This window comes from Heloderma suspectum, chromosome 5 (genome assembly GCF_057233095.1).
Source record: "Heloderma suspectum isolate Gila_16-S chromosome 5, 16-S_ref, whole genome shotgun sequence".
NCBI classification, from domain to species: domain Eukaryota; kingdom Metazoa; phylum Chordata; class Lepidosauria; order Squamata; family Helodermatidae; genus Heloderma; species Heloderma suspectum.
In genome coordinates, this window is record NC_139462.1 from 203,351,821 (window position 1) to 203,378,207 (window position 26,387).

At 41.8% G+C, this 26,387-nt stretch overlaps 1 protein-coding gene across 1 annotated transcript in view; it reads left to right on the forward strand.

The window, feature by feature from the left end:
- The window catches only part of GPR158 (G protein-coupled receptor 158), a 194,101-nt gene that overhangs the window by 108,193 nt on the left and 59,521 nt on the right, over positions 1-26,387 (forward strand). The window contains exons 4-6 of the mRNA XM_084860483.1: positions 1,892-2,109; positions 14,157-14,225; positions 24,076-24,185. Coding sequence (XP_084716609.1) covers positions 1,892-2,109; positions 14,157-14,225; positions 24,076-24,185 — 397 coding nt within the window. The remainder of the gene's footprint in view (positions 1-1,891; positions 2,110-14,156; positions 14,226-24,075; positions 24,186-26,387) is intronic.

The following is a 26,387-nucleotide window of genomic DNA, read 5'->3' on the forward strand; positions in this document are numbered from 1 at the left end:
AATCCGCACCCACACACTTTCTATGTGGGCCAAAACAGACATTACTTTAAGACTGGGTTTGGACGATTGCAGTGGGGGAAGCAACCATTGTGGCTTGCAACACATTGTGGCAATGTGTTGCACGCATGACTGCCTTTTGCATTTACGCTGCAGCATGGGTTGGCGTGTCATCCGAACGTGGCGTGTCATCTGTTCCATCCTGTTTCCACATCAAACTACAAATTTAGAAATACGTATGGACATTCACATATAAATACGTTTTTTAAACACAAATACATTTTTGTACACAGTTTATAGTAAAATACACTTTTTATATGCATCTGTGTATGCTTTTTGAACTGAGAACTGTATTGCAAAATTTGTGGAAGTGCAAAAACCGAGGAATAACTGGTTTCCAATCCATGCATTAGTCCAGGAAGTGGAAATCAGTGTGCTTAAAAATGTGGACCAAACAAAAATCCTCAAATATCCATAACCACAACACCAGGGCTAGATAGATCTACACTAGTGCTTTTTATCAGGATTGAAGTGCACCAATGATAACTGTTGGGCACATTACACATTCCATATACCACGTTTCTAGCGTCATTTCCTGCTTTTTCTTCTGTATCATCCAAAATACCACAACAGATATCATTTCGTGTACTCCAAGGTAAAAATGTACAAGAGGGATATAGCGTTACCATGATGGGATCATATTGATATGACTTGAGGTATAGATCTGGCCCAAGTAATGATTTGCATGTGTGAATGGATCATCAGAACTTTAGCATTACAAAGTATTATATCAAATGTAATGCTTTTTGATGGAGTCAGTTCCTGCAATTAGCTGCCATTCATCTAGTTTTCAGTAATCAACTGTAGGGATAACTAGCAGATTTTTTCAAGTGGTTTTTCAAAGTTGCTATTAATGAAATGGTTCCTGTCCATCTTGAAAAATGGGTTGGGAGCAAAAAAGGAAACAAAAAGCAGTATCCAGCAGTGGCATTCCATTAGCACAAATGACGTTGCACCAGCGGAAACTTGGTTCTGAACTATGCGCAATAGAAGAATCCAAATAAAGTGACATTTGCACAAATGTGGTCGAGCAAGCAGACCACATTTTTGCATTATGCTTGTGCAACGCATTGTACAATTGCTTTGCACCTGTTGTGCAACCGGTTGCACAACTGCTTTGCACCTGTTGTGCAACCTGCTGCTCAACCACCTGCACAATTGTTTGCACAAGAGTAACCGGCAACTGCTTACACAACGGAAAGATTCCGCAGAGTTCCGCTAGCGCTATTTGAGTTTGCGGAATGTCACCACTGGATGCTGCCCAAAGGATTTTAAAGCCAGAGGTGCAGTTAAGTAATTTTAGACTCTGGACTTAATATTCGTACAGGACCCTCCCTCTTTAGATTGTAATATGCATTGATTCACTTACTTCAGAATATGATGCGCCTGCCTTGCTGCATTTGCCCCCCCCTCATTTTACACCCCCAAAGGGGCAGACATCAGCTTTGGATGTCCCCCCTCCAAAGACATTCCTAGATGCCACCATTCGCTTGAGCACAGGGCCTCAAATGATCGTTTCTGCTTCACAAATGACCACTGCACCACAAATCCACAGTCAGTTCTTTAAATGTATGTGTTTTGTGTTTTTATAGTATTTCATTGAATATTTACTTGTTGCCTTTCTATTTGTATTTGCATATTTTTGTCTTGTGCACACCACCTTGCAAGGGTTCTACCTTTAAAGGCAGCCTAAAAATAATTTTAAATAAAATAAATAAATGGGAGGGTGAAATATGAGTACTGGGAAGGTAAGCAGAACAGCCTTTTGCTTCCCCTCGTCCCCACTGCTTGAACTATCTGGTTATCTTTCTTCCTCTGTATTTGATACTTTTAGGGAAGGATGCAGAGAGCCATTTTTCTGGAGGCGAGCTGCCTGAGGAAGTCTACGCCTGCTTGCCCTGCAGGGAAGGATGTTCTTACTGTACAGATGATGCTCCCTGCTATGCACAGGAGGACAAGTATTTACGGCTTGCTATCATCTCATTCCAAACTCTCTGTATGCTGTTGGACTTCATCAGCATGCTAGTGGTCTACCGCTTTCGCAAAGCAAAGGTAAACCTAGGAACGTTTCCTGTTTTCTTTCTGCCTGCTTTAATTGTCAGGGACACCTTTCTTTACAAGGGAGTGACCCAAATTTGCTCCTCAGGGAAAGATTACAGTCAATTACGACAGTCCTAATGTAACAATCTGAACGAGCTCTCAGATTTTCAAAACCACTGAGTGCCAAGCTAGTTGCAGAAGTAAGGGCTGTGCTAGGCAAGTAAGATGACCCTGAGTTGAGGGATTTTAAGGTTTCTGACCTCCACAGTCTAGCGAGATTGGGGCGGGGGGAGGTTATTTCAGCTTGAATGGATCCCTGGTGGCTCACCTGGCAGAAAGGGAGCAAAGTAAGACTAGCCTGGACTGTGCATTCTGTATGGCTGGTTTCCTGTACAGAGCACTGAGGATTCAAAAGGGGAAAAGGTACCTGCCTTCCCCCACACTGTTACTGGTTGTCCACTACAGAGCTTAATTCAGGGTATAGGAAGCTGCTCTCTGGCTGAATATTCACTCTTTAAGCCAGATGTCTTACTGGCCTGGCTCGCTCATGGGTTGTCGTTATGTGAGAACCCTGCACTATGGTGTACGTATGGGTTGTTAACCACAAACAACTCAGGAAGAAAACCTATGGTTTACTGGTGGGCTGTCAACTCTGGGTTCTTCTTGGTCTAAAATGTTGAAATGCCTCTCCTGAGGCTTAGTTACGGATAGTAAGAGCTTTGCACTACAATATGCTGGTATCTTGGCCCTCCCCGTTTGCCTCTGACCCCACCCACCACTGGAATATGGCTCCCGAGTGTTTCTCCTTGGGCTGAAAGAGTCTCAGCAGCCCTGCCCTAAATGATCATTTGTTGGTGTAATGGGTTAAATTTTACTAAAAATAAAAAGTGTGACAGCCATGGACAGAATGACTCAGCCTTAAAAATTATCTCCCAGTTTACTCATTCTAGTCAATGAAACCATACTTGAATAATTGATACTTGAATCCCACTGTTCAAATTAGTCGTTGCAATCACCTCTTTCTATAAATAGGGAGAACTTTCTATTTAGCTTTCCTAAGCAATCATTGCACAATCAGCTGAACTGATGTCACGGATTCTGTCTCAGATAACTTCCTGTCAGTTCCCACAATTCTATGCCTGGCAGGAAATCTCAGAACTGGCTACAACAAACTTGCTTCTTCCCCTCCCCCCACCCCCATTTTTGTGGCAAATCCTTGTGTTTGTTAAGATTATGATATGTGTGTTTGCTACAATCGTGATGTGACACAGCTAGTTGCCACTATGTCAGTCTCAGAATCCCATTACTGAAAAAAGCCATCTGTTTAAATAGCCTGATGGTAACTTAGATGAAGAGCTCCGTTCTCGCTCTCTAACATTTTACTTCACTGTGGTAATATTATAGGTTTTTAATGGCTGTCTTAAATAACTGATACCATTAGGGAAACATGCATCATGAATTAAAATTAGCTTCCAAGTGTTGGGTGGAAAATCAAAGGCAAAATGTCTCTAATTCAATGAACATAGTGTTATCTTGGCTTTTGATCAGTGAACATGTATGTTTGTGAATGTACTTACTATTATATCGATTGATGTGTACATACACAGAAACATACACAAAGAGATGGGAGCAGGTAAACAACATTCTGTCCAGTGCAGGCTGGTGGGGAAGTGAATCTGCTTCAGGTTTCAGCCAGAACCAGTCAGAACTGGTTCTGACTGGTTTGCGCTTGGATAGCTCCTTTAGAGTTCTGACTGGTTCTGACTGAAACCTGGAGCAGATTCGCCACTCACTCCACTGACATCGGAGTCACCACCCTCCACTGGCTGGCCCTACCATTAGTCAGAGGCAACTGCTTCAGCAACAGATTTTAGGTGCCACGAATGGGCAGCAAATTGTTAGCTTATTTAATTTGCAGTTAATGTATTTTCCCAGTTCCATTGCCATCACCGTGGCCTGTTAAGTGATCCCTTTCTCCATAGCTAGAATTATTTTTAAAAAGACATGTTTTGAATTTGCATTAAAGTGTAAGTACACAGATTTTTAATACCCCCCTTATTTACACTACAGTGCAGTTTTGCTGATAAAGAAATAACCTTTTTAAAATGAAGAAGATAAGGACCAATGTTAAATGGATCTTGGACTTGTTGTAGATCACAAGCTGAATATGAGCCAACAATGTGATGTGGCTGCAAAAAAGGCAAATGCTATTTTGGGCTGTATTAATAGACGCATAGCTTCCAAATCCCAGGAAGTACTAGTTCCCCTGTACTCAGCATTGGTTAGGCCTCATCTGGAGTACTGTGTCCAGTTCTGGGCACCACATTTTAAGAAGGCTGCAGACCAACTGGAGAGGGTTCAGAGGAGGGCAACAAAGATGATCAGGTGTCTGGAAACAAAGCCCTATGAACATAGACTAAAAAAACTGGGCATGTTTAGCCTTGAGAAGTGAAGACTGACGAGAGAGATGATAGCGCTCTTCAAGTACCTGAAAGGTTGTCACATCTGTCGGGGATGCTCTGACTTGGATTCCTGCATTGAACAGGGGGTTGGACTCGATGGTCTTATAGGCCCCTTCCAACCCTACTATTCTGTGATTCTATGATTCAGTGTCTGACTGGAGTCACCCTTTCACATTGGGAACCTTCATGGATCACTGCCTTGTTGTGGCAAAGGGGCTTGCGTAACTCATTGAAGCCATAAGCTACGCTGTGCAGGGCCACCCAAGATGGACAGGTCATGGTGGAGAGTTCTGACAAAATGTGGTCCACTGCAGAAGGAAATGGCAACCCACTCCAGTATTCTTGCCAAGAAAACCCCATGGAGCGTATCACAAGGCTGAAAGATATGACGCCAGAAGATGAGCCCCTCAGGTCGGAAGGTGTCCAATATACTACTGGGGAAGAGCAGAGGGAATTTCCAAGTAGTGCCAGAAAGAGTGAAGCGGCTGGGCCAAAGCCGAAAGGACACTCAACTGTGGATGTGTCTGGTGGTGAAAAGGAAGTCCGATGCTGTAAAGAACAATATTGTTTAGGAACCTGGAATGTAAGGTCAATGAATCAAGGTAAGCTGGAGGTGGTCAAACATGAGATGGCAAGATTGAACATCGACATATTGGGAATCAGCGAACTCAAATGGACAAGCATGGGCGAATTTAATTCAGGTGACCATCATATCTACTACTATGGGCAAGAATCCCTTAGAAGAAATGGAGTAGCACTCATAGTCAACAAAAGGGTGGGAAAAGCAGTACTGGGGTACAATCTCAAAAACGATAGAATGATCTCAGTACGAATCCAAGGCAAACCATTCAACATCACAGTAATTCAAGTCTATGCCCCAACCACTGAGGCTGAAGAAGCTGAGGTGGATTGGTTCTGTGAAGACCTACAACACCTTCTAGAACTAACACCAAAAAAAGATGTCATCTTCATCATAGGGGATTGGAATGCTAAAGTAGGAAGTCAAGAAATCACCAGGATAACAAGCAAGCATGGCCTTGGGGTACAAAATGAAGCAGGACAAAGGCTAATAGGGTTTTGCCAAGAGAACACGCTGATCATAGCAAACACTCTTTTCCAACAGCACAAGAGGCGACTCTACACGTGGACATCACCAGATGGTCAATATCGAAATCAGATTGATTATGTCCCTTGCAGCCAAAGATGGAGAAGCTCTATATAGTCAGTAAAAACAAGACCTGGAGCTGACTGTGGCTCAGATCATGAGCTTGTTATTGCAAAATTTCGGCTTAAATTGAAGAACGTAAGGAAAACCACTAAACCATTCAGGTATGACCTAAATCATATCCCTTATGAATATACAGTGGAAGTGATGAATAGATTTAAGGGATTAGACCTGATAGACAGAGTGCCTGAGGAACTATGGACGGAGGTCTGTAACATTGTTCAGGAGGCAGCAACTCAATCCATCCCAAAGAAAAAGAAATGCAAGAAAGCAAAGTGGCTGTCTGATGAGGCTTTACAAGTAGCTCACGAAAGAAGGGAAGCGAAAAGCAAGGGAGAAAGGGGAAGATATATCCAACTGAATGCAGATTTCCAGAGAATAGCAAGGAGAGAAAAGAAGGCCTTCTTAAATGAACAATGCAAAGAAATCGAGGACAACAATAGAATGGGAAAGACTAGAGATCTTTTCCAGAAAATTGGAGATCTCAAGGGAATGTTTTGTGCAAAGATGGGCATGATAAAGGACAAAGAAGGCAGGGACCTAACAGAAGCAGATGAGATTAAGAAGAGGTGGAAAGAATACACAGAAGAACTATACAGGAAAGATGTTAATGTCCCTGATAGCCATGATAGTGTGGTCACTGAACTTGAGCCGGACATCCTAGAGAGTGAAGTCAAGTGGACCTTAGGAAGCATTAGTAACAACAAAGCTAGCGGAGATGAAAGTATTCCAGGTGAGCTATTTAAAATCCTAAAAGATGATGCTGTTAAAGTGCTGCACTCAATATGCCAACAAATTTGGAACACTCAGCAGTGGCCACAAGACTGGAAAAGGTCAGTTTACATTCCAGTTCCAAAGAAGGGCAATGCCAAAGAGTGTTCAAACTACCGTACAATTGCGCTCATTTCACATGCCAGCAAGGTGATGCTCAAAATCCTACAAGCTAGGCTTCAGCAGTATGTGAACCGAGAACTACCGGAAGTACAAGCTGGGTTCCGAAAAGGCAGAGGAACTAGAGATCAAATCGCCAACACTCGCTGGATCATGGAGAAAGCAAGAGAATTCCAGAAAAACGTCTATTTCTGCTTCACTGACTATGCTAAAGCCTTTGATTGTGTGGATCACAACAAACTGTGGCAAATTCTGAAAGAGATGGGAGTACCAGACCACCTTACCTGTCTCCTGAGAAACCTGTATGAGGGACAAGAAGCAACAGTAAGAACCAGACATGGAACAACTGATTGGATCAAAATTGGGAAAGGAGTATGACAAGGCTGCATATTGTCGCCCTGCTTATTTAACTTATATGCAGAGTACATCATGAGAACCACCGGGCTGGATGAATCAGAGGTTGGAATTAAGATTGCCAGGAGAATTATCAACAACCTCCGATATGCAGACGATACCACCCTAATGGCAGAAAGCGAAGAGGATCTAAAGAGCCTCTTGTTGAGGATGAAAGTGGAGAGTGCAAAAGCTGGTTTGAAACTCAACATTAAAAAAACGAAGATCATGGCATCTGGCCCCATCACTTCCTGGCATATAGAAGGGGAAGAAATGGAAGCAGTGACAGATTTTATTTTCTTGGGCTCCAAGATCACCGCAGAAGGTGACTGTAGCCATGAAATTAAAAGACGCTTGTTCCTTGGAAGGAAAGCTATGGCAAACCTAGACAGCATAGTAAGAAGCAGAGACATCACCTTGCCGACAAATATTCGTATAATCAAAGCTATGGTTTTCCCAGTAGTAATGTATGGCTGTGAGAGCTGGACTATAAGGAAGGCTGAGCACCGAAGAATTTATGCTTTCGAACTGTGGTGCTGGAGAAGACTCTTACGAGTCCCCCTGGACTGCAAGGAGGTCAAATCAGTCCATCCTAAAGGAAATCAATCCTGAGTGCTCATTGGAAGGACAGATACTGAAGCTGAAGCTCAAATATTTTGGCCACCTAATGCAAAGAGAAAACCCACTGGAAAAGACCCTGATGCTGGGAAAGATTGAAGGCAAAAGGAGAAGGGGATGGCAGAGGATGAGATGGCTAGATAGCATCACCGATGCAATGAATATGAACTTGAGCACACTCTGGGAGAGAGCGGAGGACAGGAAGGCCTGGCGTGCCATGGTCCATGGGGTCACGAAGAGTCAGACACAACTTAACGACTGAACAACAAAATTATTTCTAAATGTGCAGCTATGGATATAAATTAGCATAAACAAATCTTATGCAAATCTGTATCCTCATTTGTCCTTTTATGCGCTGCATAAGTAGCCACCCTTGTGCAGTCTTCCCCAACCTGGTGGTCTCCAGATGTGTTGGGGACACAGTTCCCATAATTCCAAGCCAGCATAGCCATTACCCATGCTGGCTGGGCATTATGGGAGTTGCGGTCCCAGCACATCTGGGGGGCACCACATTGGGGAAGGCTGTCCTAGTGGGTTGGACTTACCAGTTTCACCACCATAACTTTAAGTTTTGATGGGTCCTCCTAATGTGATAGGTTACTGCCCTGGCCAGCAGACCGAGTAGGTGCACAGATCACCTAGTCATGGCCCCCCTCACTATGGTGAGATGTATTGTATTTCTATTTAAATTATAGTCATGATTTCTACATGTGCGATATCTACATATGAATTAGCATATGTTCATTTTATGTAAAATTTTGGTAGTCCTTTTGTAGTGACACATCTCCTCTTTTTTGGCAATGTGTAAGTGGCCAACCTACACTGAAATGAAGGGGTCTTAAATCAGTCATGGCTAACTTATATTCCACTGATTCCAAAGGTCTATTCCAAGTATGACTAAGTTTGGATCCAACCCATTGCTATTAATTGAATTACTTCCAGGTGTACACCCTTAATGTTGGTTTGCTTGTTGAGCGTTTCCTACATTACACAGACGTTTGAAGCATGTGGTTTCTACTTTATGAAATCACTCTGGCTTTACTATGATGATATATATACCAGCCCGTCTAACTGTTAACATCAGTTATAGAGCCTTCTATTAAATAAAACTGAATCATTCCTGTTTAATGACTTCATATTTGGCATGTTAAAACCGTATTTCCCATGTTTTTACTCTTTAGATTTTGTCATCAATATATTATGCTAAAAGCTATCTTGAATTAGTTCCATCTTTATACTGCCAACCACAGAAATCAGCAGTAAATTCTATATATGATCTGAAGACAGACAAGAGAAAAGCAAAACAACTCTTGTAAGCCTTGCCTGCTTTTCCGTAACCAGCTGAAAGCTAATTTTGATCTGAGCTGGAGAAGAATTTGGGAGCTTTAAAAGCTTGCCTATAAATTGAGACAGGCTTTTATGAGCCCTCAGACATCTTATACAAGTACCTTTCACCAGCTTTGGCTGATGTGCCACCTGAGACCACTTCTGGACAGAGGTGGCCTGGCTACTATGATTCATGCTCTGATAACCTTCAGATTAGAGTCCTGCAATGCATTTTATGTGAGGCTGCCTTTGAAGGCTTCTTGAGAACCTCAGTTAAGGCAGCAATCTTATGCATGTTTAGACTGAAAAAAAAATCCTACAACTCCCAGCATCCCCCAGCCAGCGCCTTTCCCATGGCTCTTTTCACCCGGTTATGTCCGGTAATGGAATTCCACTGGAGAGAAACCCCTTCAAGGGGAGAAACTGCATGATGGTAAGGCCACAGGGGGAGTGGGGCCTATACTACTCACCCTAGTGCCCCTTTTGCAGTTCAAAAAAGTGTTTTAGATGATGAGGATGATGTCATATTTTATACATATTTCTATTTAACAGTCATGCCTAATATTATTCCAAGAAGTTGATAATTACTTATATTGCTTCATAACTTCACATAGCCTTTTCCTCTTTACAGTGTTCCCTGCAGATTATAGGGTATCCTTCACCACCTGAAAGGACCTAGCACTAAATCTTGATATCTTTTTCTCCAGCACTTAAGCTCGAGCCATTAAAGATCCAGTGTGTTGCAGTGGTTGGAGTGTTGGACTGGGACTCAGATTTGGGTTCTAGTCCCCACTTGGCCATGAAACTCACTAGGCGACTCTGAGCTAGTTCCTGACTCTCAACCTAACCTACCTCACAGGATTGTTGTGAGGATAAAATAGAGAGGAGGAGGGCTATGTAAGCCATCTTGAGTTCCTTGCAAGAGGAAAAAGGTGGGATATAATTGTAGTAGTAGTAATAATTAGGATGATGGTGATGAATCAATTACAGGCATTTATGCCAAGGTTTTCCTAATCATGTGCCTATATGTATGCTACATGTACCGTCATTAATGGTAGTTTTCTAGCACAAGTATAACCATGAGAGAGGGTAACATGGAAATATTTTGACATTTATGACAAGCTTCATTACACCAAAGAAATGGCTCGGTTTGTCAGCCTGTGGGAAACAGCGTTGCCCAAAGACAGCTGCACCATTTCAGCAAAGAGATATATAATGATCCTCCCGGGTGGAAGAAATGCAGATTTCTACCTAGCACAAGAAGCTGTAGTAGTCCCAGCAGAGTAGTCCCAGCAGAAATAACTGAATGACAACCAAGAGTACATAATTCACTGGGGAATGTCAACCCTTTCAGGTTAGGTTTTCCCCTGACCACTTCTTATACATTGAGGTATGCTGTGCTGATTGCTTAGATTATGTAGGAGGAGAGGTAAAGAAAAAGAAGCAGCAGGAACAAGTAGTCTTCCAATTCACCTTCTACAAATTACAGACATTTCAAAATGCCAGTAATCATAAATTTCATGTCCTCTGATGCTGCAAGCCAAAATAGTTAAAATCATTACCGGAGATGCAAAGAGGAAACCGAGCATCCTAAAGCAGCGTGCAGTTACGCTTCCCAAAGAGGGTTTTCGGGCATTTAAAAAGGAAGGGTTGATATTCTTGGGGTGAATTTCCCTAGATTTGGAACTGTGATGGGCTGGCTATGTCAGCTACTGGGTAACTGTCTAGTAGTAAGCAAGGGTCCCAGGGCTTGTTTGGAAGTAGAGTAGTTTGTCTGATTGAAAACAAACATACATTGTGCTTATTTATGATGACTTTTCCAGTATCAGTCTAGCAGCCTAGAGATATATATCTTAATTAAATATCCCTTTAAGCTGTATTTAAATATGCTGATTGGTTAATTTGTTAAAAACAAGGAAGCCAGTTATTGGAAATAGGTCAACAGCCGTAGCTGAAATACAAGCATTAGCAGGGTGTTTTAGAGGTACTTCATTGTTCAAAACTGCTGCTGTTGTAGGATGGCTCAGTGCTCCTAAATGTGCTTGTTTCGGAGGTGGGAAATAAGGCTTCATTTGCAACTGATTAATCCCTGGGCACGCTGCAATCACTGTGACCCATTCAACTTGCTGCTGGAAGATAATGGAGCATTAGGAGGTAATTTGCCCTAAAACTAGCAGTGTTTCCTTTTTCTGGCATTTGTGGGAACATGTGTTGAGGGTACAGTCAAACTATACATTACAGCTGTGACTGGGGTCTTAGAATATGGAGCATTTTTAATTAATTCATTTATTACATTTCATACTGCCCAATAACTGAAGCTCTCTGGGCAGTTCACAATAATGAAAACCACAAAATACAGCATAAAACACATACAGATTTAGAAGTTTAAAGCTATAGTATGGGGTCTTAGAATATGGAGCACGGCAAACTCATTGCAAGCAGCCTGCATGTGTGTGTGTGCACGCGTGCGCACGCAATTTTAAGTGGAGAAGCAATAGATGGGATGAGGCTATTAAACCCTTCTCTCACCTCCCCCCCTCAAACCTCCTCCCTTCCAGCCAATTTATTTCTAGTCAGCTTCAAGATTGAAAATAATAGTTATTTGTGCACAAAATCCACATCATGGATCCCTCCAGTGTGTAAAAACATTATGGTTGGGATACAGAGAGTCCCATGTGAGTGTGCAAAGCAATTCCTTTAGGGTGGCCACTTGTGAATCACCAAAACGTAGGGCATGCATCACTGAAAAAGAGGACAAAAGAGGATGCAGATTTGTATTAAGATTGCATATACTAATTTATACATAATGTTAATTTAGAAATAATTATTAAAGTTTAAATAGAAATACAGCACATTTTGCCATAGTGTGGAAGGCTGTGACCAGGTGACCTGTGTGCCTTGTGCAGTCTGCTGTCCAGGTGCTGTTGATGGGCAGCTTCGGTGCCCAGCTCTTCCTTCTGAGGGTTCTTCATCTTCATCCTGGACTTGGGCTGGACAGCCCTTCAGATAGAGGATGCCTTCAAAATAGAGGACTGTGCTTTGTAAAAGAGGACACATGGCCACCCTAACTTGCTTGCACCCCAAAATTTGTGGCCAGTGTTCTACTTTGGGTGGAAGTGTCTTGCATCTCATCTGGTGCTTCGCCAGAGCACCCTCTACTATGGCACTGCTGCTGGGACAGGCCAGCTAAAGTTTCTCTGCATATGCAGAACACTAGACGTAGTATTTTCAGTCCTGGCCAATAATATTTACTATCTACCCAACTTCTGTGCAATGACTTCAGCAGTTATTGATTGTTGGGAATCCAGCAAAAAAATTTGTTGTCCGAAATGGTCCATTGGCCAGTGGCTTTTATTGGCCATTTGTAGATACATTATTTATGCTGTTTGTGCATAATGCTATGAAAATGTAAGGCAGAAATATTAAGACAATCATGTTGCCATATGTGAATGTCAAAAGCTCTGGTTAGAACTACCACCTTGTGTCCTCTTGCAAAGGAATCTTAATTGCTCATATTGTTGAAGAGATTAAATAATGCACAGCATTTATGATTAAACTGATCAGAACATATGCAAGCCGACATGGAAGGTGAGAGCTGAAACTCACAGTATCAGCAGTGCAGCTTTAAGTAAGAGCTTGGGATATGATTAGAATAGATAGCGGCTTTATTGTCCCAAATTAGGAGCAGGGGGCCAGAATATCTGAAAGACCACCTCCTCCCATATGGGCCTGCCCGTAATTTGCAATCTTCATCAGAGGTCCTGCTGTATGTCCCACCACCAAGTGCATACATGAGACAGAGCGTTTTCAGTAGCAGCACCCCAACTATGGAACTGCCTCTTACTGAGTTTTAGACAGGCAGTAAAAGCTGTACTGTTTTACCAGGTCTTTGATGGATTTTAAACACTGGTTTTAGCCAGTTTTCAAGACTCCGTTGTTTCTGTTTTTATTCTGTTGTGATTTTATTGTATTGTTATATATATTGGTTTAAATTGTACATTGCTTTGAAAGCCCTGGTGGGTAGAAATGGGATTTATAAATACTTCAAATCAATCAATCAATCAATCCTAGAGGGGAAATTACCATTACCTCCTAGGATACTCATATGCCCATTGCAAAGAATCAAGCTACAGGGCATTTACAGTCCCTGTCGACCTTAGTTATCTGTTTGAATCATCATAGGAGACGTGCATGCTGCTGCCCTTGGGTTTCATCATGGAGGTGAAATAGGTTTAAGTATTCTCTGTGTAGCAGTAATAAACTACATAAAATGGGGAGCACTTCCATTGACACTGGCTTTTCTTACATTGATATCAGTGGGGCTAATGCTGCCACTGTAATAGCGCAATCCTATGGGAGAGGAACCCAAACGATGAACTGCTCTGATCTTGGAGACTTCCACACTTGTCCCCAGAAAAAAAACAGTGGAGGCATTTTTTGCCTCTTCCACTCCCCCAACACAGAAAATTCAGTTAGACAAACGTCACAGCTGACCTAACTTCCCCTCTGTGTTGGGGGGGCGGTTGGGGGGTGAGAGTGAGAGGACAGTGGATCCTTTGGATCCATGGCCCCTCCCTTTGTCCACAGCCACACACCCCTGCATGTCTATTCCCCCCTCCTTCTTGAGGATGGAGTTCTGCCCTCATAGAGGGAGCCCCTGTGGAAACCTCCATGGTGGCTGGGCAGAGCCAGGAGGGCGGCTCCAATGTTGGGAAAACCCCTTTGAGGTTGGAGCTGTGATGAAGACTTCGGTGGGGCTTTTCCGAACAATCTGGTGGCCCCGGGACACTGGCTAGGATTATTTTCTAAGTATAGGATTGCTTTCTAAGCATAGCAGCTAGGTAGTAAATCGTAGTAAATATGGGAACCTACTTGTAAGCAGATATATGAACTAGGATTGAAAGCAGTTTAAATCCTAATATTCACTGTCTAGATTAATTGATTTGCAAATCAGATTGATGGTCAGGATTCTGTCTTGTGCTGAACAACAAGAACAACAATAAAATGTATTGAACTTGTTTATAGTCCATCAGTGTAACCATTTGAATTTCAGACATCTGAATGTTTCTGCTATAAATATATGCTAGAAATAAGGGAATGGTCATGTCACTCTAATTTCTTGTACCTGTTTGTTTTTGTTCTAGAGCATCAGGGCATCAGGTCTCATTCTCTTGGAGACTATCCTGTTTGGGTCGCTGCTTCTTTATTTCCCGGTGAGTTACACTGTTTTGTTCTTAAAGGGTAAAATACAGGATACTAAGGGACTAAGGGACCGCGATGGCTTAGGGACCGCGGTGGCTTAGTGGTTAAGATGCTGAACTGCAGACTGGAAGGTCGGCAGGTCAGCAGTTCGAGACCCGAGTGCTGCGTGACGGAGTGAGCTCCCGTCTTCAGTCCCAGCTTCTACCAACCTAGCAGTTTGAAAGCAAGAAATTGCAAATAGATAAATAGGTACCGCCTTGGTGGGAAAGGTAACAGCGTTCCGTGCACCTCGGTGTTCAGTCATGCCGGCCACATGACCATGGAAGCGTCTTCGGACAGCGCTGGATCTTCGGCTTAGAAACGGGGATGAGCACCGCACCCTAGAGTCGGACACGACTGGTTGGGGACACCTTTACCTTTTTAAGCTATGCATCCGGTACTTGTGACCTTGTTCTCATCTGTTGGAGGACCTCTACATACCCCTAGCCCCACACAAAAGATCACTGCCTGAAGATTCTTCAACCCACCCCCAGTCGTCCACAGTCATAATTTACTTTGGAATAGCCTGTCCTGCATGAGTTTCTTGAAGAATGGTAGACTTAGCACAACTTTCCCCTTTTTAAACAAATTAAGAATGGTTTATAGATCATTACTTATAACAAGCCATTGTGACATGAATTGTAGACAAGCAGCACCTGAAACACATGAAGGAGGTGGATAATGAATGGTGGCTAAGAGGGAAGCAGCGCACTGGTGTTTTGTGACCATGTGTGTGTATTTGCATTGCATACACAGATGCAACTTCTATGGGCAGGGAAGCTGAAATTTGAAAAACTTGTAGGGCAGGTCTGTGCTGTGACTATATATGCTGACTCTCTCTCTCTCTCTCTCTCTCTCTCTCTCTGTCCGCACGCACGCACGCAACTGCTCCCCCAGTGGAAAAACAGACAAATAGGGCAGTGATTTCCAGAGGCAGGTACTAGAAATAGGGACTGTTCCTAGTAAACTGGGATAGTGAAGCATATGCCAGTAAGAAAGTGATGACTTATGATATCACATGCACTCACTACTTATAAATACTTGTTATTTCATAGTCTATATCCTCCTGCAATACCTTTCACCTGCCTAACTGATACACAGAAGTACTCACGGTTCCCTCCAACACACACTTCCTCTATCTGTCCCACTTCCCATCTAGGCCAATGTTGTTGTTGTTGTTTATTCGCTCAGTTGCTTCCGACTCTTCGTGACTGCATGGACCAGCCCACGCCAGAGCTTCCTGTCGGCCGTCGCCACCCCCAGCTCCCCCAAGGTCGAGTCCGTCACCTCCAGAATATCATCCATCCACCTTGCCCTTGGTTGGCCCCTCTTCCTTTTGCCTTCCACTTTCCCTAGCCAATAGGCCTTCAGAATTCAAGAGGTTGTCACTGCAGCCTCCCTTTGAGCATCCCAGTAGGGAAACCTTGATCTTTTCTTATTTACAGTCCTATTTATTAGCTTGTGAAAAATAATTTGTAAATTTTAGTTGTGAAAAATAATTTGTAAATTTTGTGCATCCTCTCTCTCCTTTTCCTTGAAAAGGGTTCAGTTGATGCCAAAACTACAGCATCTGTCTACTGTTCTTTGGAGACAAAGGTTGTATTCAGAGGTCATGAAAAACTATGGTTATCAGGATGGAAATGAACCAAGCCTCCCCTTGGGCCCGCATGCTTTCCCCTTCTGTCTGGCCCGGCTAAGAGGAGGAGTTTGGAAGTTGTCACTTCCATTTTTGATTAACTACAGTTTAGCATTACATCTGATTCTGAAATGCTGTTAAATATAGTTTGTTTGAAACAAGCCAACTTCAGACCATGGTTTATTAAGCTGTTTTTTTAAAGGAACCATAGTTAAGATTAACCACAGTTTGGGTTTGGACATAACACTAAACCGTGGTTAATCAAAAATGGAAGTGAAAGCTTCTGGTCCCCTCCTCATAACTGCCCCAGGAAAAGAGATGAGAGGGGGAGCGTGCAAGGCTGTGGAGAGGTTAGGCTCATTCCTGCCACACTAAACCATAGTTTACTGTATCATCCAAATGCAGCCAGGAGAATATCAATAATTTATTTATTTATTATTTCGTTTCTATACCACCCAATAGCTGAAGCTCTCTGGAAGGTTCACAAAAATTAAAACCACAGCGTGTAGCGTAAAACAATAGAAAATATGAATGCTTAAAACCACAGTATAACAATACAACCAGAATAAAACATAGCAGCAACGTAGAGATTTAAAAAACAGATTTAAAACACCAGAGCTAAAAGATTATGAAGATTATGAAAGATTTTAGAAAAGCTAAAATACTGGGAGAATAAAAAGGTCTTCACCTGGCACTGGAAAGAGTACAATGTAGGTGCCAGGTGAACCTCACTAGGGAGCTCATTCCACAGCCGGGGTGCCACAGCAGAAAAGGCCCTCTTCCTGAATATGTATATATGTACAGAAAACAGAATATATATTCAAAAGGCAAACTCAAAGAACCTGTTGTCCTCCCACTATTTATTATAATGCAGGCAAATTGACGAGATTTGCCCCATCCCCTGCACAGTGAAACAACATATATAGACACTGGATTTTCAGAACACACTGCTATTTTTGTTGTACGTGGGTACACTGTGGAACAATGCAGAAAAAGAATGATACTGTGTTGTTTGGTTAGAACACCTACCTTAGAGAACAGATGGCTTTTCTGGAACATGTGAAGGAAAGGCATTGCTAACCACCTTAGCTTATTTCTAGCATAACATGGTTCTGGGCCCAGAGAGTTGCATGGAAAAACAGGAAGAACAAAAGGAGCATCCAGTAAACTGCAGTGTCTGGGGGTATCATTCAAGGGTAGTGCTTTGCATATGTAAGATCCCTGAAGAAGTGCCTATTTCCATACCAGCCCACCCCTGCTCATAGGTGGGGATGCTGGAGAAATGCGAGATGAACTAAAATAAGTTCAGTTTCCTAAGAATCTGACCTGTGGAATCCGCTGCGGAGCGCCTCCCTCAGGCTGTGTGGAGTCCGTGGACTTTCGGATGATTTTTTTACTTTCCCGAAATTTATGCATATAAATTCGTAGGAAAATACTATGTTTCTGCTGAGGAAATGTTGAATGGAATGGGGGACAATACGCTAAATGTTACGTACTGAGGTAAATTATGTAAATACTTACATAAATACTTTCGTAATTATTTGCGTATTTTTCTGCATGACGAAAAAAATATTCGCATCCGTCTGTGGGCGGATGACAGAACAAAAGGCATCTGACAATCCACAGAACACTGATGGAGCGGATTTTACACAGTTCGTACATCCCTACTCATAGGTAATCTGCTGATGCTCCACTCCTGAGGTCTCCAACATGGTGCTCATGGGCACCAGTGTGCCCACAGACACCGCCCTTGGTGCCCACCAGGCTCCCCCTCCCTCCTAATTTTTATTTTATTTTTAAGATTTTTGTAATTCAGAAAACCTAACTGGGAGGTTGGCATGCTGCAAAGTGACGTGCTGCCCTCCAGTGTCGATCTTTGTTTGAGTTCAAAGGGTGGACCCCCACCTCTGCCTTGTACTTTAGGTTCTTGGGCAAGTTACTTTTCTCTTACTCTCACCAGTTTGCCTTCTGGGAAGTGAGTGATTTGTGACCAGCCATGCTTATGCTAGCTGCCAATTTATGAATGGACAATCGTGTTGCCCCATGGCAGTCATTTTGTGAGAGTGCCCACAATGTGCCCTCATAATTCCAAATGTGCCTACCAGCCCGAAAAAGATTGGGGAACCGTGCTCTGCATGTCTTCCCTGTCAGAAGTGAGGTGAGTTGCAACTAGAGAGAGGCCATTTTTGTCTATGGTACTGTGACTATGGAGTGTTCTCCCCTGGGAGGCCCATCTTGCACCAACATTGCTTTCTTTTAGGTCAGGGGTGGGGAACCTCAGGCTCAGGAGCCCTCCAATGTAGCCCTCCAGGGCTCCTATTCTGGCCCTCTGAGGTTGCTCAGAGAGCCATGCCCCCTTCTGCTGCCTCCACCCATTTCCCTCAACAACCAATTGTTTGATGGTTTCCTGGCATTAGGGCTTCCCCCCTGTTTTAGGTGCTAGCAACAAACTTTTTATTTGCTCAGGATTCTAAAGTACTTTTAATGTGCTTTTAAGCTCTTCTATCTGCCAGCTCATTTTTGTTTCAAAGCGGCTCATCTCGCTATGAACCTGCCTTGGTATTGAGATCTGCACGGTTGGGTGGGGGATTCTGGGAGTTGTAGTCCAACACATCTGGGAGCAGCAGATTGGGGAAGGTTGGTCTTCACTGACTGGCAGCGGCTCTCCAGGGTTTCAGGCAGGATTCTTTCTTAGCCCTACCTGGAGATGCCGGATATTGAACCTGGGGACCTTCCGCATGCAAAGCCATTGAGCTACAGCCCTTCTTTATAGTTCGTATATGCAATAGCACATTTGAATTGGAATTATTTGATCATTTGCTTTGTTTTTGCTTTGGCATTGCTCTCCTCCCCAAATTATTAGCAAGTCTGTTATTGGGCGGTGTATAAACTTTGTTACTAAATTAATAAAAAATAAATAGCATAGGAGCATCATATAAATAAATAAAAATACTCATAACTCTGAGCTAATCTGTGAACAGTCACTGTTCAGTGTACTGTTTAGCATTAATTCATGTATGAGAAGAATGGTGCGTAGTATTTCTTAGTAAAACTTCGTAAATAATATTGAATTATCAACAATACAGCTTTTTAGTAAATGAAGTTAGTTTTTATATCCTGCTTGATGATGTTCATTATGCACAGATGTCAAAGGTTGGGCGGTTTTTGCTTTACTTTCCCCAACATATTTAGCATGGAACAGATTGCTACAGGAATCTTGCATTGGGTTGTGCCTGAAGACTTGCCAATGTCTGCATATTCCCAGTGTGGGACTGTTTTGTTGTCGTCTACTTTGGGAAGTGTTCTCAATGTTCTGAAAGTGTTCCCCTGCCCTGTGAAGACAACTGGGGAAAATTCACTGTGCCAGCTCCAGGCTAGTGTAGCTGTGCAATCCTGGGGCCTTCTGGGAGAATGGAGGGGAATTGGATCCAGGGATCTAACTGCCACCTCCCTATGCCCTGGCAGTTGATCTATGCATGTAGAGCTTTCCAGTGCATAGCCAGGGCCTCTGAGGCAGTCTCCCACCCCTGCCATAGCTCCTCTCTGCCCCATCCTAACCACCTCTAGCCTGCAGATCTTGGGGATTAGAGATGGTGCTGGAAAACACTACAGAAAACATAAGTGTTATTGATTTGTTGGGCTGCTAAATCCTAACACTCTCCGCTTGCACTTGTCAGCATGCAAGGATTTTAGAGCAGTTCAGCATAGGTCTTTGTTCTCCTTTACATGGGCAAAAGTATACTCAAAGGCACCTTTGGCCATAGAATATATGTTAGGAAACGTATGGGAGGAAGGAGGCCTGGGGAAATTTGGAGAGATCTTCTCAAGTTTGGTCATGTGGAAACATGCTGATGCTACAGTTTTTTATTAGATAATTTTGTTTTTCTCTCTTTGATTGAAATAAATATTTGATCTTGGCATCCAGGATTTAAGCACCGTCTTGTGAGGCTTGCTTATAATGTCTTTAATGAGGCCGACATGAAAAGCATCTTGTATTTCATTTCTGTCACCCTTTCTTATCTTCTTATGCTTTTGCTCTCCTACTGTCTATTGCCAGTTGTCTCTCTTAACATAACCATTACCACATCCTGGCCCCAATCCATTCCTGTAAAGTCTGCTGTATCTTTTTTTTTTTTAAAAAAACAACCCTACATTTCAAATGAGACTCAAAAGTTACTTCCTGCACAGTTCTAATACCATAACCCTGTTCAGATGACTGGAAACAGCATACACTATAGATAGATAGATAGATAGATAGATAGATAGATAGATAGATAGGCAGGCAGGCAGGCAGGCAGGCAGGCAGGCAGGCAGGCAGGCAGGCAGACGAGCCAGTGTGGGGCAGTGGTTAGAGTGTTGGACTAGGAGCCAGGAGATCCAGGTTCTAGTCCCCACTTGGCCATGGAAGCTCACTGGGTGACTTTGGGCCAGTCACAGACTCTCGGCCCAACTTACTGCACAGGGTTGTTGTTGTGAGGCCAACATGGAGATGAGGAGGATTATGTACACTGCCTTGGGCTCCTTAAGGAGGAAAAAAGGCAGGATTTAAATGCAGTAAATAAATAAATAAATAAATAAATAAACAAATAAATAAATAAATGTGTGTGTGTGTGTGTGTGTGTGTGTGGTGCTGGTGGTGAGAGCAGGATTATAGCACCACCCAACTCAGCATCCCCATATGTAGATTGTGCCCTGTGCACAGATCCTATATGCATACAAGCTCTATGTGAATAAGCTCGATATAGAGCTTTGACTTATGGGCAGTATAGACATGTAATACATGTAATAAAATAAATATATCAGCCTTCCTCAACCTAGTGCCTTCCAGATGTCTTGGACTGCAATTCCCATGCTGGCTGGGAATGGTGGGAGTTGCAGCCCAGCACATCTGGGGAGTACCAGGTTGGGGAAGGCTGGTCTATATACATGAACTATATATATATATACATTTTGCAGACTACATGCACAAAAGGCAAGTAAAGCATCAGCTGGAATTTTCAGAAACACCTAATACCCTAAATGTAAACATACTTCTTGCGAAGCAGTGATCCCTCTTAGGTATCAGGACTCTGATGAGTGAGAGTTTTAGCCCTCCTTGTCCACTTCAATCAAAGAAAGAGATGCGCGCACCCAGTGGGATTTATGTGCAGAGTTGTTCTGCCCTTGAATGGATGTGAAAGCCCATATGCACAGGAGCTCCTTGTGAGCACTGCAGTACACCTGGCTATTTGTTCGCTTGTTTTACTGGGCCAAGCACATGGAAGGAAGTTCTACTGAAGTCTGTGAGACTTCGTTTCCCATCGTTTGTTTAGGATCAGGGTGCCAGGAGCCTTAGCAAGTTGGCCCCAATTAAAGCGAATGCCACTTGGGAACACGTGCTCCGAAATCACCACAGGATGCTTTTGAAAATCTCATCCAGTGGCTTTATTTAGAATTTAAAAGAAACTGACCTTAAGCCACTTTCCTCAGAAACCTGTTAATTATTATGATACTTATTAGCTGAGGAATGACATTTAAGGACACTGTTTTTCCTTTAATACCTGCTCCACAGTACAGCTAGAAAAGTAATTAGAGTTTCACACTTTGATTTTTTCCTCCTCTCCCACAGTTTACTCTCCTGTAATTAACTTTACACATCTGAAGTAACCAGAAAGCTTTAATAGTATTTGAATGACTAAAAATGTCTTAAGTTAACCAACTAACATATTTCACAAAAACCAAGCTGAAAAAATGTCTGTTGTTATTTTTGGTGGGGAGGGGGAAGAAATTTGTTTAGCTCACTTTACCTAATTTTGTACATTCAAATTGATACACGAACCAAAAGTGAGTTATCCCTCAAAATTTGCAGTTATCTGAATTTTGCAATGGAGATCTCCAGCCCCCCAAAATGCATACAAAAATGTGAACATTGAGGAAAAATGCAAACAAAAAAAAGGCCTGTATTAGTGAAAATAAAAAGGGCATTATATTAGGAAAATTGCTTGAAAAACTTGTGTATATAAGGCAAAATTGCGTACAAAAATGCATGTATTAGGAGAAATGCACAGAAAAACGTATATGAATTTTCTGCAAACTTAAAAAAAAAAACTTGAAGTTCAGGACTGAACTTAAGACTGGAAAAATGAGAAACTGAGTGAAACCAAAATTAATAGATTTGCCTGTCCCTAATTTTCAGTGGATTTGAGTTGTATTGTTCATACATCCCCTTCGCACATTATATACAAATAGAGACCTGCCCAAGGATTAAGATCTGTTGGAGGAGCCCTCCTCTGCGAGACATACACTATGATGGGATGTGGGAGAGGGCCTTCTCTACTGTGGCACCCTGGTTGTGGAATGCCCTCACCTTGGAGGCCCGATTGGTGCAGACATTGGTTTTATTTTGGCATCAAGTTAAAACTTGGCTTTTCACCAAAGCCTTTGAGGGCTAATTGAGTTCCTTAAAGTTGCACACTGTTTTAACTCTTTTATTGTTTTAGATTTTTTTTAACTGTTATTAGCTTGTTGAATGGTTTAATATGTTTTTAGCTGTTTAAATTATTTATTGTTTTAAACTGTTTAAATTTATTTTATGTGTATGCTGCCCTGAGAGCTTAATGAAGTAGGGCGGGATACAAATGTGATAGATAGATAGATAGATAGATAGATAGATAGATAGATATGCCACCATGCAAAGAACCAAGGAACGAGTTCTGCACGCCCAATGGGACTTTTAGGTTTGTGTAATCCAAACAGCAGCTTCTCATTCCACATGGACAATTTTGGGAAAACAAATGATGAGGACTGTGAAAGAGAAGCCATGCTTAAAAATTATCCAAGAGGGGAGATGTTATAACTTCCCCTTCAAAACAGTTTATTAAAACATTCATTTTAAGTTAAGCAGGCATATACCACTTAATTGAATCAGACTGGAAACAAGTTTGTTTATTGCTAAATATCTACACATCAGCATGGGAGCTTATTTTATGTTATAAACAGTGGGCTTTATGTCTTTTATCAGGTAGTATTGCATAATCAGTTATAATTGAATGGGATGGACTGCTGTTTTACATTCCCTGAATTTAGATATCATAGGTTATCTTAATATGCAATAATAAGCTCGGGGGGGGGGGGGGAAACAGGGTTTTGGAAAGTGTAGCTCCAAATATCCAGAAGAGTTTGGATATTTCTCCTTATGCGAACATCAACTGGCTGGGATGAAGAGCTCCAGTGACAAGGGAGGGATGCATAGTCATGCCCCTTACAATGAAATCTTCACCGGAGGCACTCCTCTGGATGCCCCCACTATCTGAAGTGAAGCGACATGGCAACAGGGGAGAGGGCCTTCACGGTGGTTGCACCAGATTATGAAATGTTCTTTCCAGGGTCACCACTCAGCATGTTGAGGCATTTTCCGGGGCCCACATGCCCCAACAAGGACCACCAAGGCTAATGTCTTGCCTGCCCTCCCAGCCCCTGCCACCACTTGGAGCCTTTGGCCTCCCCTCCCCTTGCTAGCAGCTTTACATGGCAGCGGCGCTGGAATGAGCCAGTAGCCAAGAGGCTCTGTGAAAGCTTTCTCTGTAAAAGGATATACATCTAGTCAAAAGGGGCTGGGTGTGAGCCACAGCAGGCGTTCCACTCAAGCTATAGTAATCTGTCATCAGCCTTCATATGCGTATGTAGTTAATGTGGGCCTGAAAGCAGAGAAAGGCCATTTTGAAATCCAGTGCGCATTCTAGCTCCTGTACCATTACCGTCTGGGTGGCCCTTGTGGCAGGTCTGTGTTTCATGATGCCATGCGAACATGGAGTCAAACAAGGTGAAATCAGGTTTTGGTGGCATGCATAGAACTTACATGCAAACTGAAATCATTACTTTCAGTGTCAGCACAGTTTCATGGCGGCACCCCCATCCCACAGTTTTACCAAAAGATGCAAGCTGGAAAAGCTGACTGTCCGGTATTGTACGAAGAACAGAACAAACAAAAGGTGGAAAGAGCAAGTGCGTAACAAAACACTGAGTAAAAAAACACTATTTCACTCAAATAATCATAGCAAGACACAATATCACACCACAGCAATATCATTTTTGTATTCTATAAGAATACTTTTGCTATACTGTATCAGTCCAGTTCTGCTGTGAACCAGAAAGTGCTTTCTGATTATTCAACTGAAGTTGCCGTATCTCTCCTTTTTGTTTTATAGGTTGTCATTTTGTACTTTGAGCCAAGTGTATTTCGCTGTGTTCTCCTAAGATGGGTTCGTCTTCTGGGATTTACTACTGTTTATGGAACTGTTACACTCAAACTGCACAGGTATTACATACATTATTGTTGTCATTTCTGTGTAAATTGTGTGCACACATGCATAGGAAATTACAGTGATGAACTGTAAATTTTTTCTCATGATAAACACACTTTTCTCTCCCCCCCCTTAGCCATGATAAATGCAATGAGATCCAGTATCTCTTGGTTTTGAAAGAAATATTTTTTAATGATTATAATCCACACCATCTTTAAATAAGAATATATCAATACTCCAATGTAACTTTTCATGGGAGATTGCTTCTTGAGAGCAACTGAACTTTCAGTTCTATTGGAGCCATTCTGAATTTAGTAAGATTGATTGGTATCAAGCTATTCTGATTTAGTAAGGTTGAGTGTATATCCAGATGCATTGTAACAAAATCTTTATAAGTTATACCAAAGCTATACCAACGTCATAGAAAGATATATGTATGATGGTTTCTGCTCAATCTGTACTCCTGGGATCTTGCTGTCATATCTAATGGCTATAGCCAAAGGTTCTAAAAAGAGTGCAAGCAGCAAAAAGAAGAGAGAGCAGCCCTGCTGTACACCTCGGTGCATTGAACATTGTAAGGAAAGAAGGCTATTTATGAAAACTGTTGCTGTTGGGTTCTGGTACATCAAGGTTATCCAATTTTAAATTGCCCTCCTATATTGCATTCATCAAATGCTTAATATAGATGGTCCCATTGGATACAATCAAAGGCTTTTTCTCTCAGTCGAGAAAGAGGATTGCTGTTTATTTGGAATTGTTTTGTGAAATTTCAGTACAATCAAATGTTTAATATTAGTTTTTATTGATCTGTTTTTGAGAAAACCTGTTTCTTCTTTGTCTATATGGACTGTTATCACATAATTTAGTATTTCTGTGATGACTGAGGACCAGATTTTGAAGTCTTTATTAGTAAAGAAATGGGTCAATATGAACTAGGTAATGTTTGATCCTTGCCTGGTTTTGCTATTAGGATTATTTTGTTTCACTCTGTGAATCTGATAAAGTTTAATGTGTATTGACTTTATTATTTGAGACAAAGATGGTAGTATTGTGGTGTAAAGCTGTCTAAATGTGGGGATTTGTTATGTATTTATTTTTTCATGATATTGAGTATTTCATGTTCTGATAAAGTTGCTTCAAGAGAGTTTAGTTCTGAATGGATAAATCTTGGTAATTTATATTGGAGAATAATGCTTTAATTGAAGATGAAGTAGGACATTGTGATGAATCTAGGTCAAAAACTAATTGAATCTTTTGTGCTGTTCTTGCTATCACCCGTACATATGATATTGGCGGGATCCATCTTTTCTCTGTTCTCCTTGCAATGTTTTTGTTAATAATTTATCTGATGGTTTGTTGCTCCATTTGAACCATTTTGTTTTGAAAAGTTTGCTGGTCTTCTCTAATGGGATTTACAAAAATGAGATTCTATCATAGATTCCTTTTTCTTGATTTTGTTTATGATGTAGCTCTGGTTGCATTTCTTCTTGTTTAGATCTTTTAAACAATTCATATGATTTCTTAATTATAATGCCCCTTAAATACGCTTTTGCTGCGTCCAGTGCTATCTAGCATATTATTTAATTTGAACAAGGCATCAATATGGTGTTTAACAAATAAGACAGTTATTTGCTATGCAACAAAATCGTTCAACTTCCAGGTTCTGAGTTTATCAAAATTGCTTATTATTGAAGGTGAATGTGACTGTGGCATGATTGGCATAGATCATGGGGTGTATCTGTGAATTAATAACTTATGCGACCAGCAGTGGAGATTGTTTTTTTTACTGGGGCACCTGTTCTTGAGAGCTACTTTGTTCTCCAGACAGTTCCAGGAACCTGAGGTGTGTTTTGGCTCACAAACTGAGGCCTTCAAAAAACACAGGGATGTTCATGGCAGAATGTTTTTTTTTAAAAAAATATGAATTTTAATGTTTTAAGCTGTCTTGGGAGGGCTTCTGCCCTGAAAGGCAACCTAGAAATATCTTAAATAATAAACAAACAACCAAACTGGCTAAACGGACTAAAGTTAATAAACACACAGATAGACGTAGTCATATAATACTTACATGTTCCATTTAAAATAAATGAGAAAGATGTAAAATTAAAGTGCAGAATCTAGAAAGCATCTTCTTTTTGAGTGAAACTGTGGGAGGGCTGTTATTTTGTTTTTCCTGATGTTGTTGTTTAACCGTATCTTAATTTAAACTTTGGCAG